The 11,182-nt window shown below is 66.5% G+C and overlaps 1 protein-coding gene across 1 annotated transcript in view; it reads right to left on the bottom strand.

Annotated features, from left to right (window-relative positions):
- Positions 1 to 11,182, bottom strand: part of COL7A1 (collagen type VII alpha 1 chain) — a 37,152-nt gene that overhangs the window by 2,119 nt on the left and 23,851 nt on the right. Inside the window, 39 exon segments of the mRNA XM_019473432.1 lie at positions 689 to 808; positions 1,174 to 1,257; positions 2,020 to 2,196; positions 2,277 to 2,325; positions 2,535 to 2,588; positions 2,669 to 2,746; positions 3,105 to 3,221; positions 3,509 to 3,571; positions 3,675 to 3,737; positions 3,814 to 3,867; positions 4,086 to 4,139; positions 4,229 to 4,309; positions 4,392 to 4,427; positions 4,517 to 4,588; positions 4,856 to 4,927; positions 5,313 to 5,369; positions 5,455 to 5,497; positions 5,617 to 5,690; positions 5,905 to 5,964; positions 6,219 to 6,254; positions 6,701 to 6,826; positions 7,152 to 7,187; positions 7,313 to 7,357; positions 7,506 to 7,550; positions 7,730 to 7,771; positions 7,930 to 7,971; positions 8,108 to 8,143; positions 8,430 to 8,510; positions 8,619 to 8,654; positions 8,744 to 8,877; positions 9,055 to 9,308; positions 9,494 to 9,529; positions 9,703 to 9,767; positions 10,126 to 10,170; positions 10,252 to 10,314; positions 10,478 to 10,522; positions 10,673 to 10,744; positions 10,912 to 10,956; positions 11,135 to 11,170. Coding sequence (XP_019328977.1) covers positions 689 to 808; positions 1,174 to 1,257; positions 2,020 to 2,196; positions 2,277 to 2,325; positions 2,535 to 2,588; positions 2,669 to 2,746; positions 3,105 to 3,221; positions 3,509 to 3,571; positions 3,675 to 3,737; positions 3,814 to 3,867; positions 4,086 to 4,139; positions 4,229 to 4,309; positions 4,392 to 4,427; positions 4,517 to 4,588; positions 4,856 to 4,927; positions 5,313 to 5,369; positions 5,455 to 5,497; positions 5,617 to 5,690; positions 5,905 to 5,964; positions 6,219 to 6,254; positions 6,701 to 6,826; positions 7,152 to 7,187; positions 7,313 to 7,357; positions 7,506 to 7,550; positions 7,730 to 7,771; positions 7,930 to 7,971; positions 8,108 to 8,143; positions 8,430 to 8,510; positions 8,619 to 8,654; positions 8,744 to 8,877; positions 9,055 to 9,308; positions 9,494 to 9,529; positions 9,703 to 9,767; positions 10,126 to 10,170; positions 10,252 to 10,314; positions 10,478 to 10,522; positions 10,673 to 10,744; positions 10,912 to 10,956; positions 11,135 to 11,170 — 2,728 coding nt within the window.

Below are 11,182 nucleotides of genomic sequence, written 5' to 3' on the forward strand. Positions count from 1 at the left end.
AGGCAGGAGCCGGCAGCACACTGGCGGTGGGGGGGAGGCAGCTGGACCCGCTCGGCAGAGGAGGAGAAACCCCAGAAGGGGAAGGCAGGGAATGGCTCCCAGCTAAGCACGGGCAGGGTTTGGCTGGAGGGGATATCTCCGTGCCCTGCCCAAATGCTGGGAGTGAGGGCAGGAGACACTGCTCTGGGCAAGCCCTCTCCCAGGGGCAGCTCCCAGCAAAGGCTGGAGATAGAGCTGGAAGGGAGGTGGCACAGGGACATGATGGCCACAGGGTCCCTTGGAAGGGTACTGGAGGGACCCTCTGCATGCTGCTGCTGCCGCCGGGGCTTCCCTGCTCTCCTGGGGGCTTTGGGATCCCCTCCTGTGGCTCATGACCAGGACCACAGGAAACCTGCCACCTGCAGTCCCACCGGCCCAGCAAACCACCCGTCACTGCCAGTGACGGCTTCGGTGAGGGGGACAGAGTGCAAGGTCTGCACAGTGTGCATGGCACAGTGCTGTGATGGGGAATGTGCACCCTGCCTGGGTGCCAGCAAGAGGGCTGCAAATCCCAAATCCCCCCAGCCAGCAGGCACGGCAACCTGCTGCCAGGCGGGATGTGGAGGCATCACCCCAGCAAAGCCCAGGCAGCCCCGCGTCACCCCCGGTGGCTCCATCCTCGATGCCAGGCGGGTGCAGGGAAGCTCACCTCCCATCGTGGGCTGCTCCGAGCTGTCCATCTCCGGGACTTCATCATAGTCCTCCTCCTCTCCATACATGCTCTCGTACTCAAGGTCGTCGGTGTTGAGCATGACCCGCCTGTCCTGCCCTGGGAGACAGTGCCAGGCGTGAGCAGCCCTCACCTCCTGCTCCGTCCCCTCCTTCCTGCTCCCCCCACGCACGGTCCTGGCTCTGCACATGCCTACACACACACAGCACACACCTGTGCATGCCTGCACACACACACACACGCGCACACACAGTCCTTGCTGCGCTCTCCTCTCCGCGCTCTTTAATTAAAGCCCCCTGGGACCGGCAGGGCCAAAAAAAAAAAACTGCACGGGGGAGGGGCAGCACAGCCACTGATGGATTATCCCTCAGTGCCTGCAAGTGGAGGGCAGTGACATGACCAGCCACACACATGGAGCAGGGGAAAAGGGGGACGGGGACTAAAAGCACAGGGATGACACTCACCCTCCTCTTCCTCAGCGTGTGACAACTTGAGCACAGGGACTGCGTGAGCGCTGCCAGCAGGGAATGGCTGGGTGGAGAAGAGCCCTGTGAGGGGGAAGGACATGGCGCAGGCATCAGGGAGGAGGCGAGGGGGCTTGGGGTGCTTCCTCCCTGCCTCCCAGGGGGAAACCACCCCTTGCAGGTGTTGAGCAGCCCAGCACTGCCCCAGCACTGCTGCAGCATGCCGGGGTACACGGCCAGAGATGGGGGACCTGGGTACACCCCCTCCTGTCTCTGCACCACAGACCATGGCTGCTGGGGGCTCCCGGAGGAGGGACAGGCAGGAGGAGCTGCTGCCCGGTGAGAGCGCCCGCTGGGAGCCCAGCAGGATGGGGATGACGATGGGCACGGGGAGGCACACGTCCCCACGGGGCCAGATCTTGTAGGTCCTCCGGGCTCTCCATCACCTGTTTGGCCGTGCTCCCTCTGCTGGCGGACGCTTCTTCCTCCTCCCTGGGCAGAGTGGAGGCTGCTCCTGGCCTGAGCCCCCCAGCCTCCTTGGAGAGAAAGCACCCACCTCATCCCAGCCCACCCCTTGCCCCGTCCCTCCATCCCACTCCTCCAGCCCACTCTTCCCCTCCAGCAGTCCTGGCCCCTGCAAGCTCGCCTGCCCCGGCTCCAGCACCCACGCATGGATGGGGCGCGGTTCCCGCGGTCCCTTCTTGATCAGGCAGACCCTGCCAGTGCCCTGACCCCATTGGCACTGTGCTGAGCCGTCTGCCCCTGGGGATCCCTGCTGTGCCATCACTTCTGCCACGCACCATCCCTTCTCCCTGCTCATACTCCCACGCTGATGCTGGCCCTGACCGAGGGGGTCCCGGAGGGTTCCAGCTGCCTCCAGCGCTCCCAAAACCAGCAGCACACCTGGGTGCCAGGACCCCTTCGGTGCCACACACATAGGGCAGGGGAAAGGGGGTAGGAAGGGAGAGTCGCAACCTGAGTGCTCACGTGAATCCAGGTGCCGTGGGAAATGGCCGCCACAGGCTGCAAGAGAGACAGGGCAGGGCGTCAGGGGTGGCAGGGCCCAGATCCCCGGCCCCGGGGCAGCAGTGAGGGATGCTCACCACAGTGCTGGTTCATCTCCTGCCTGACGAAGGCGCGGATCTCTTCCTCCTGCCAGCCACATGGAGGGGCAAAGGACGCATGTTGCAATGGGGGATGGTGCAATTAGAGAGGAAGAAAAACCCTTTCCCCAGGGCCCAGCGGAGCCCGGACGTGGGGGTAGCCCCTCCATCAGCGGCAGTGGGATGGATCCAGCACCGCTTCCCACCCCGGTGACTTGAGCGCTGTGAGGCTGTGCCAGCTCCCTCCTGGCTCCTTACCGTCATAGCCGGCTCCCCCTTCTCCCCACGGACCCCCTGGGTGCCGGGACTGCCCTAGGGACAAGCAGAAGGGAGGTGAGAGGCTGGCCCCGGCTGGGGCTCGCCCAGGCAGGGCCAGGCACCCACTCACCCACCTGCTCTCCTCTCTCGCCGGGGATGCCAGGCACGCCACGGGCCCCTGGCACCGACTGTCCAGGGGGGCCTCTTTCCCCCTGCAAAGGACACATGCTCGGGATCTGGCTGGTGGTTCTGGAGCCTCTCTGCTCTCACCAGCACCATGGATGTGCTGCTTTCCCTGTCCCCGCACCCTGGGGACGCCTTTGCAAGTGGAGATGGGGACGGGGATGGGTCCAGCCCAGCCCCAAGACAAGCAGGGTCCCAACCCGCCAGACTCCCATCCACTGGGCAGGGGGACACAAGGGAGGACCCTAAAGCCAGTGAGCTGGCAGGGCAGGGCCAGAGCTGGGACATGGCTCCTGATGCCACCAACCCCTCACCTACTCTGGGGACAGGGCCCTCTCTTCCTCACAGCACCTGGAGGGGGATTGGCCACCCATGGTGGGGACTCACCTTCTGGCCTTGCATGCCCTCAGGACCTCGTGGGCCAACGTTCCCGGGGGGCCCAGGGGGGCCAGGAGCACCGTCACTACCCCGGGGACCAGGGCCACCAATAATGCCCGGGGTGCCCTGTGGGAGAGCAGAGGGTAACGCCAGGGGTGTCAGAGCCCCCCAGCCCCAGAGCAGGCACCATGGGCATCCTCCGACCCCACAGCTGGGCATCCCTGAAGCACTGGCACCACTGCCTTCTTGTAAAGAGTGGGGATTTGTTGTCACTTATAGTTTAGTGACATAATTTAGAGCAGTGCTGGATGGCTCTTCTGGGAGCATCGGGCTCTGATGTGCTTCTGACCAAGGCCAAATCCTGGTAAAAGCAATGCGGTGCAACACATGCCATCCCCTTCCAGCCCGCTCACCCGGTCTCCTTTTTCCCCCTGGTCTCCTTTGGCTCCCTGCTGCCCGTCGAATCCCCGGTCACCCTGTGAAGAGGAAGGGGCAGGCAGCGGGGGACAGGCAGCCGGGGACAGGCAGCCGGGTGGCTGAAGTGCCAGCACAGCTTTTCCCAGCACCGCCCTGACCTACCTTGGGTCCCATGAGCCCCTCCTTCCCGGGGATGCCTGGTGGTCCCGACAGACCCAGCTCTCCCTGGGGGACAAAGCAGATGTCCGTCAGCCACCAGCCATGCATTCCCGTCCCACCCTGGTGTCAGCGCGGTGCTTACCGGCTCGCCTTTCCTCCCTGGCAGCCCCGAGCGTCCTGGGATCCCCGGCTCTCCCTACAGCAGGCAGGAGAGAGGCAGGGCGGTCAGTCCTGCACCCCTCAATGCTCACCCCAGAGCCATGGGCAGAGGAGGGGACCCCGTGCCCCTGCTGCGGGGCCTCGCTCCGGCCTCAGCCGTCTCCCTGCTCCCCCTGGCTGGTGGAGGGGTTCCAAAGGGCCACAGCCTCCAGGCAACATCCAGGCTCCTGCGGCACCCTGCGGGCACCCACTCACCTTCTCGCCCCTGTCCCCATTGATGCCACAGGCGCCTTTCATGCCCCGGTCACCCTGTGAGGATGAGGAGGGGAGTCAGGGCCACACGAAGCCAGCACAGCTCCTGGCCAGGAGAGCACCAGTGGGCAGAGGGGTCAACCCACCTTGGGGCCACGTATGCCCAGGGATCCCATGTCCCCCTTCTCTCCCCGGGCTCCGGGGATCCCGTCACGGCCGGGCTGGCCCTGTGGGAGAGCACACAGCATGACAGGGGTCCGCTCCTGCCCCTCAGTGGAGTGGCAGTGGCACCGAGACGCAGCTCCTCACCGGCTCACCGGGCTCGCCCAACGCTCCGACCTCTCCCTGGGGAAGGCAAAGGCATTGGTCAGGGCAAGCGAGGGGTACGGTGCCCCCAGCACCCCCTCAGCAGTGGGGGGTGCCCAGCTCCTTACCTTCTGCCCACCAGGGCCACGTGCCCCAGGGAAGCCCGTGGAGCCCTTCTCACCTTGCTCACCCCTCACCCCCTGCAAGCAAAAACCCAGATCGACACAGGGCAGGAGGGAGAGCTCTGGCCATAGCATGGCCACAGCACAGCCATGGCGACCTCCAAGGCTGGCTCCAGCAGCTCCCCTTGCTGCCAAGCAGCATGCCACAGTGCCCACAAGCACCAGCACATAAGGCACAGGAATGCCATCATGCTCTGGTCCCTCTGTCCATCACCCCATTAACAGCCCTCCATGGTCCCCAACCCAGCAGCTCCCAGCCCCACACAAGCCCACCCAGCCCTGTACCTTCTCTCCGGGCATGCCTTGCTCCCCCTTGTCCCCCTTATCCCCTTCCGTGCCCTTCAGGCCACGCTCTCCCTGCAAAATGGGAAACACAAGGAGGGGTCAGGGGACAGGGAGACGCTCAGACACACGTTGGGGTGGGGAGGACAGACCCCCCCCAGGTCAGGGTCATGGGGGTCCATAGGGTAGCTGAAGGAAAGGGGACAATGTGCTCTGCAAGGGAGGGTCCCTTGGCAGCAAGAAGCCCCTCCAGCTCTTCTGGCAGGCAGAGGTATGTGGGGGCTGTCCTGTGCCTTTCGGGAGAAGGGGTGCAGGATCAGACCCGTAGGGCTGGGAGCTACCCTGCGCCAGGAGCAGGGCAGACAGGGTCTTGGGGAGGGGGATGCACAGGAGGGACCCTGCCCATCAGGACAAAAGAGACATCACAGAGGGGGACAGGGAGGATGGGGACAGCTCTTACCGGCTCCCCCTTGCTGCCCCGCACTCCGGCAGGCCCCTCCATCATCACAGTATCGCCCTGCACACCCGAGAGAGGTGGGGGTGAGCAGGGGGGGCCAGCGCTGCTGCCCTCCCTCTCGCTGTCCCCCGCCCCAGGGACTCACCTTGTCTCCTTTGGGCCCCGGGGCCCCAGCGTCTCCCTGCGAGGAAGGTGAGATGGTGAGACACTGCAAAGATGCATGGTGGGGGGCGGGCAGCACCTCCCTGGGAACCCCAATCCCTGGAGGTGTACCGTTCGCCCCCCCCAGCTCCCCAGCCCCCAGAGTCCCTTGTCCCCACGCTCCCCCCCCCCCACCGCCGGCCCACGATCCCCTTCTGGCCCCGGGCGCCCATCTTCACCCTGCGAGAAGAAAGGGATGTGAGAAGGGGGTCTGGGATGGGGGCGCCCCAGCATCACCCCACCCCAGGGACAGGCACGGCTCTGGCTCCCCCCCCCCCCCCCCCCCCCCCCCCCCCCCCCCCCCCCCCCCCCCCCCCCGTGGGATTTCCTGTCCCTGGTGGTGGGGACATGGGGGACTGTGGCGGGGACATGGGGGGGCCATGGCAGTACCTACCCGTGGCCCTGGGTCTCCGCGCTCGCCTCTGGCTCCCGGCAGCCCAGCCCCCGGAGCGCCCTGCCAGGTGGAAGGCAAGAGCTCATCCCTGTCCTTACTGTTCACCACTCCTCCCAGCCATGCCATGTCCCCTGCCATGCCAGGGGACACCCCACGGTCACTGCCAACTCCCCGGGTGCCTGGCGCAGAGCAGGCTCCCATGTGCCACCATCCAGAGTGGGCTCAGCATCCCCCAGGAGGTGGCTACAGCAGGGACACCCCACGAGAGGAGCAGCCCCACATCCGTCATGCTATAGGGCTGCCCCCCATCTTACCTTGTCACCCTTCAGGCCAGAGGCCCCTTGCATGCCCTAAAAGAAAGGAGAGGGATGAGTGAGCTACAGGAGGAAGGTGATGTCAGGCGCCCCGCAAAGCACCCCTGGGGTTCCCACAACGGGTCCCGCCCCTGCGCTGGAGCCCCCAGCAACCCCTAGCCCCAGGGGCCGGGAAGGTGCAGGGTGGGTCCCCGTCACCCTGCCCGAGCCAGCGGGGGAGCCAGGGCAGAGCCTGCGCCCCCGGGAACGCTGCAGCACTGGAGACCCATACTCACAGCCGGCCCTGGGGGTCCTGCGGGTCCTGATGGTCCGGAGGTGCCATCCCTCCCAGGAAAGCCGATCAAACCCTGCCAGAGAAACACTGGTGAGAGGGCAGGGACTGCGGCTGGGAGGTAGTGGGGCTTGCAGGGACCCCACTGACACTGCCTAAGGGTCCAGGGTCACCGGGACCAGTGAGGCCAAGTGCTGGCCATAGCCTTTACCCTCTCTCCTGGGGGACCTGGCGGGCCAGGCTGCCCATTGTCCCCTCTCAGGCCCGGCTGTCCCGGCGTCCCAGCGACGCCTGCTAAGCCTGGGGGTCCTGGTAGTCCTGGCAAGCCGATGTCACCCTGGAGCAGGGAGCAAAAAGATGGGGCCCATGAAAACAGCCCCTCAGGAGCATGCTTCTCCCTCGGCCAGCCAAGTCAGGGCAGCGCCTGGGCATTGAGGACGTGGTGAGAGCCAGGGTGCAATGGGGACAGGGGTTACCTTCAAACCTGGAGGCCCATCCTGTCCTGGTGGTCCCCTCACACCGACACCCGGCGATCCCTGCATGGTGGCAGAGAGCATGTGGCACGTCCCCTCACTGGCAGGCACAGGGGTGCCAGGGGCACCATGCCACCCGGAGCAGCCCCCCAGGGCTGGGGAGCGCCCCTGTGAGCAGGGGACACATACCTTCTCCCCTTTGGCTCCAGAGGACCCCTTGGCTCCCTGTGAAGACACCAAGCCACCAGGAAGGGCTGGGCGGTAGGTGACAAGAACACAGGTGCCATACCCCAACAGCATCCACTGCCACCAGCATCCACCCCCCGGCCCCCCATGTGCCTCCTACTCACGTCTTCCCCAGGATCTCCTGGCTCCCCAAATCCTCCTGGCTCCCCCTGGCAGGGGGAAACAAGCAAAAAGCAGGGGCGTGTGATGATGCACGGGGGGAACAGCTGCGGCCAGATCCCCCTGCTGTGGCCAGGCAGCCAGGGATCCCAGGGCCCTCACAGCCCCCTCCTTGCCTCCCCCTGGGGCAGCACTCACCTTCTCGCCCTTGGGACCCGGCAAGCCTCGGTCACCCTTGGAGCCCTGCCGGGGGGAGAGCGCCACAGGGCTACCCCCCAGAAGGCAGGGGGGGGGGTTGGGGGGGGGGGGCCAGCCACAGGGCTGGCTCACCCCCCAGAAGGCAGGGGGTGGTGGTAGGGGGGATAAGGTTAATGGGGGGGATGAGGTTAATAGGGGGGGCGAGGTTAATGGGGTCAACTCACGGGTTCTCCCAGCAGCATGCCCTCCAGCAGCGCCGGCTCACCCTGCAGCGACACATGGGTGCTCAGGTGTGCCCGCAGCAGGTGCCACCAGCCACAGGGCTGGCTCACCCCCCAGAAGGCAGGGGGTGGTGGTAGGGGGGATAAGGTTAATGGGGGGGATGAGGTTAATAGGGGGGGCGAGGTTAATGGGGTCAACTCACGGGTTCTCCCAGCAGCATGCCCTCCAGCAGCGCCGGCTCACCCTGCAGCGACACATGGGTGCTCAGGTGTGCCCGCAGCAGGTGCCAGTGCCCTGCAGACCCCTGTCCGCCCCAGCCCTGGTGGCTTTGGCAGCACCCAGGGGTGCGGGTTCCCCAGCCTCACACCCTGGCTCCTTACCTTCTCGCCTTTGGTGCCGGGAGGGCCGGCGATGGCCTGGGGCACAAAGGAGAGAGGGGGCAGGTGAGCAGGGCTGCATGGGGATGCCCCCCCTCATCCCGGCCCAGGAATGCCAGGGAAGCTCCCAGCTGCTGTGGAGGCAGCTCTGCACTCACCTGCCCTGGGGCTCCAACATCCCCTGGCTCTCCCTTGGGACCGGCAGGGCCTGAAGGTCCCGGCACGCCCTGGCACAAGTAGCACAGCCTTCAGCCTCAGTGGCAAACACCCCAGGCTGAGCCCATGGGGCTCCCGCTGGGACGCGATGGGGTGAGCAGCAACGTACCATCTTCCCAGGCATCCCCGCTTCGCCGTCCTTTCCTGGCACGCCGTCCCTGCCCGGCACGCCCGGCTTCCCACTCTCCCCCTGCGGGAGGTAAGAGCAGGGCTGGGGTGCGGGGATCCTGCAGCCCCCCCAAGCAGCCCCGAGCACTCACACTGGTGGCAGCTGGGCAGGGGGGGACAACACACTCACCACTTGTCCTGGCAGCCCAGGGACACCCGGTGGGCCCTGCAATGGAGACACAAGCAGAAATCAAGTGGCAGCCCCGGCACCAGGAACAGCCAAGGGGCAGCTCGGGGGGGGCTGCAAATACCTACCCCCGGGCCGGGGGGGCCAGGGGGGCCGGGCAGCCCCATGCTGCCCTGGGGACCGGGCAAGCCCTGCAATGGTAATAGCTGCATCAGAGAAGGGTTGGCACACTGCCCTGGCACAGCCAGGACCTCGGCTGCCCCTGTGGGAAGATGCGTGGCAGCAGGGTCGGCCAGCTTTGGGGAGGCCGGATGGTTTTGGGGGGGGCAGGTGGGTGCTGGCAGGGAGGGTGAGAGTGCTCACCCGGATGCCGGAGCCAGGTTCTCCAGGATCGCCCTGCGAAGAGAGCGCCTGTGTCAGTCCCACCACCCCGACCTACCAGCCACCTCAGTCATGGCCACGTCCCCGCGCCTGCCACGGGGCTGTTCCCCAGGGCCGGCTGGATCCAGGAGGTGGGCCAGCCCAAAATTTCCCTCCCTCCAGCCCAAAATGTCCCAAAATGTGGCCCTTGCTCCAGCCCCCAAATCTGGCAAGGCACCGCTTTCCTCTGTCAGGTTGGACGTGGCGATGCTGATGCCGATGCCGTACCTTGGTCCCAGCTGGGCCCTGGGTCCCTGGTGGGCCAGCGCTGCCCTGCAGGGGACAAGGGGACATTATGTTGGGGTGGTGCTTGCTGGTGGCACAGGACGGGGAGGGGGCAGTGGGGCAGCACAGTCCCAGCACTGCCACCCCTCCCTGCTCCCTGGGGGGATGCCTGCCCCAGCTGATGTCCCCCTTGCATGACAGTCCCCTGCATGGGGTGCGGGGTGGCTCCTTACCGGAGGTCCTGGGGGTCCCGGGTCTCCCTGGCTGCCCTGAAGGGAGGAAGAGATGGGGTCACTGCAGGGATGGGTTTTCCCTGGTGGGTGCATGGGGTGTCCCCTGGGAGAGGAGACCCAGACAGTGCCAGCGGCTCCAGTAAGCACCCATGCCTAGTGAGGACAAGCCTGGCCAGCTCCTGGCAAGATGCCTGGGGCCAAGCACCCACCCAGCCAGCAGGGTGGCCCCCATGGCTTCACCCAGTGCCCACAGCCAGGATCCCCTGGCTACGTGCTGAGGCGGGGGGGCACAGTGACACGGGGGGGATGCAGACACCTACCGGGCGTCCGAGCACGCCGGGGAAGCCTGGCAAGCCCTGCAAAGAACGATGTCAGAGCCGGCAGGAGCCCACCACCCCCAAGCAACCCTGCCTGCCCCCCAAGGATGCTCCTCATTCCCAGTGTGTGGTACCCAGCCCAGGGTACTTATGGGGGGCGAGGGGGGGCCCTAAAGCCCTGCAGGCCTTGCACAGGGGTGGGGAAGGAGGTGAACGAGACGTGAATGCTCCCACTGCTGTCAGTGGTGGCTGGTGTGGGACCACAGGACCTTCCCCCCATCCCAGCCCGCATCCCCCCACCATGTCCCCACTCACCGGCTTCCCCTCAGGGCCAGCCAGCCCTCTCTCACCCGGAAGACCCTGGAGCAAGAGACAGGGATGGGGTCAGCGCCAGGCGGGGTCCGGGGTCAGTGCCAGGTGGGGGGACAGTGCAGTACTCACCGGGGCACCGTCCCTGCCCTTCTCGCCGGGCTCTCCTCGCTCGCCCCGCGGGCCACCCTCACCCTGCAGTGGGAACAGGCGCAGGGTCGTAGGACAGGCAGGGACCTTCCTGTCCCCCCCCAGGGCCTGCTGACACCCAAAGAGGGGTGCCCCCAGCAGTGCTACCACCCAGGGCTTTGCGCCATGGGGCTGCCCCATTGGCAGCGGGAGACTTACGACCGCAGACCTTATCTCCTTTGGGTCCCCGCTCGCCCTCGGCTCCCAGCTCGCCCTGTGTCAGGGAGAAGACAGGTGCCATCAGCCCCCGCTGCCTCCCTGGGGATGCCTGCCCCGCCACCGTTCTCAGTCCCAGCCCAGCTCATCACGTCGTCCCCGGCTCGGTCGCCTTGGCTGCCCCACTCCTTTCTGCTGAGCCACGCACCTTTGCTCCCTTGGGTCCGGCGGGGCCACGCTCGCCCGGGAAGCCCATCAGGCTGCCCTCCACCACATCTGCCTGCGGGCAGGGTGCAGTCAGGGCCGGCACCCAGGGGACCCCAGGAAGGTCCCCTCAGCAGCACAGCCCTCCCCAAGCCCCTATGCCAGGGGACTGGATGTGGTCATCTATCCCTGGAGGTGCAGGCTGGCACCTGGGGATTGTCCCCAGCAGCAGTCACCACCTACCTTGGGCCCTGGGGGCCCTGGGGGGCCGGGCAAACCATCCCTGCCCTGGGGTGGGGAGAAAAATAGGTTGAGCATCAAGAGGACAGCAGGGCACAGGGGAATAGAGCCATCCCAGTATGGCCACTCCTGGCCCCCACCCCCTGCCCCCTGGAGAGACCTCCGACCCCCGAGAGGTGCACAGCACATGGGGGATGGAAGGGACTGTGTCCTCATGCCGGCTCACCTGCTCGCCCCGGTCGCCCTTCTCACCCCGGTCACCCTGGGAAAATAA

The sequence above is a fragment of the Aptenodytes forsteri genome, unplaced genomic scaffold (genome assembly GCF_000699145.1).
Source record: "Aptenodytes forsteri isolate BGI_AS27 unplaced genomic scaffold, ASM69914v1 Scaffold53, whole genome shotgun sequence".
Taxonomy (NCBI): Eukaryota; Metazoa; Chordata; class Aves; order Sphenisciformes; family Spheniscidae; genus Aptenodytes; species Aptenodytes forsteri.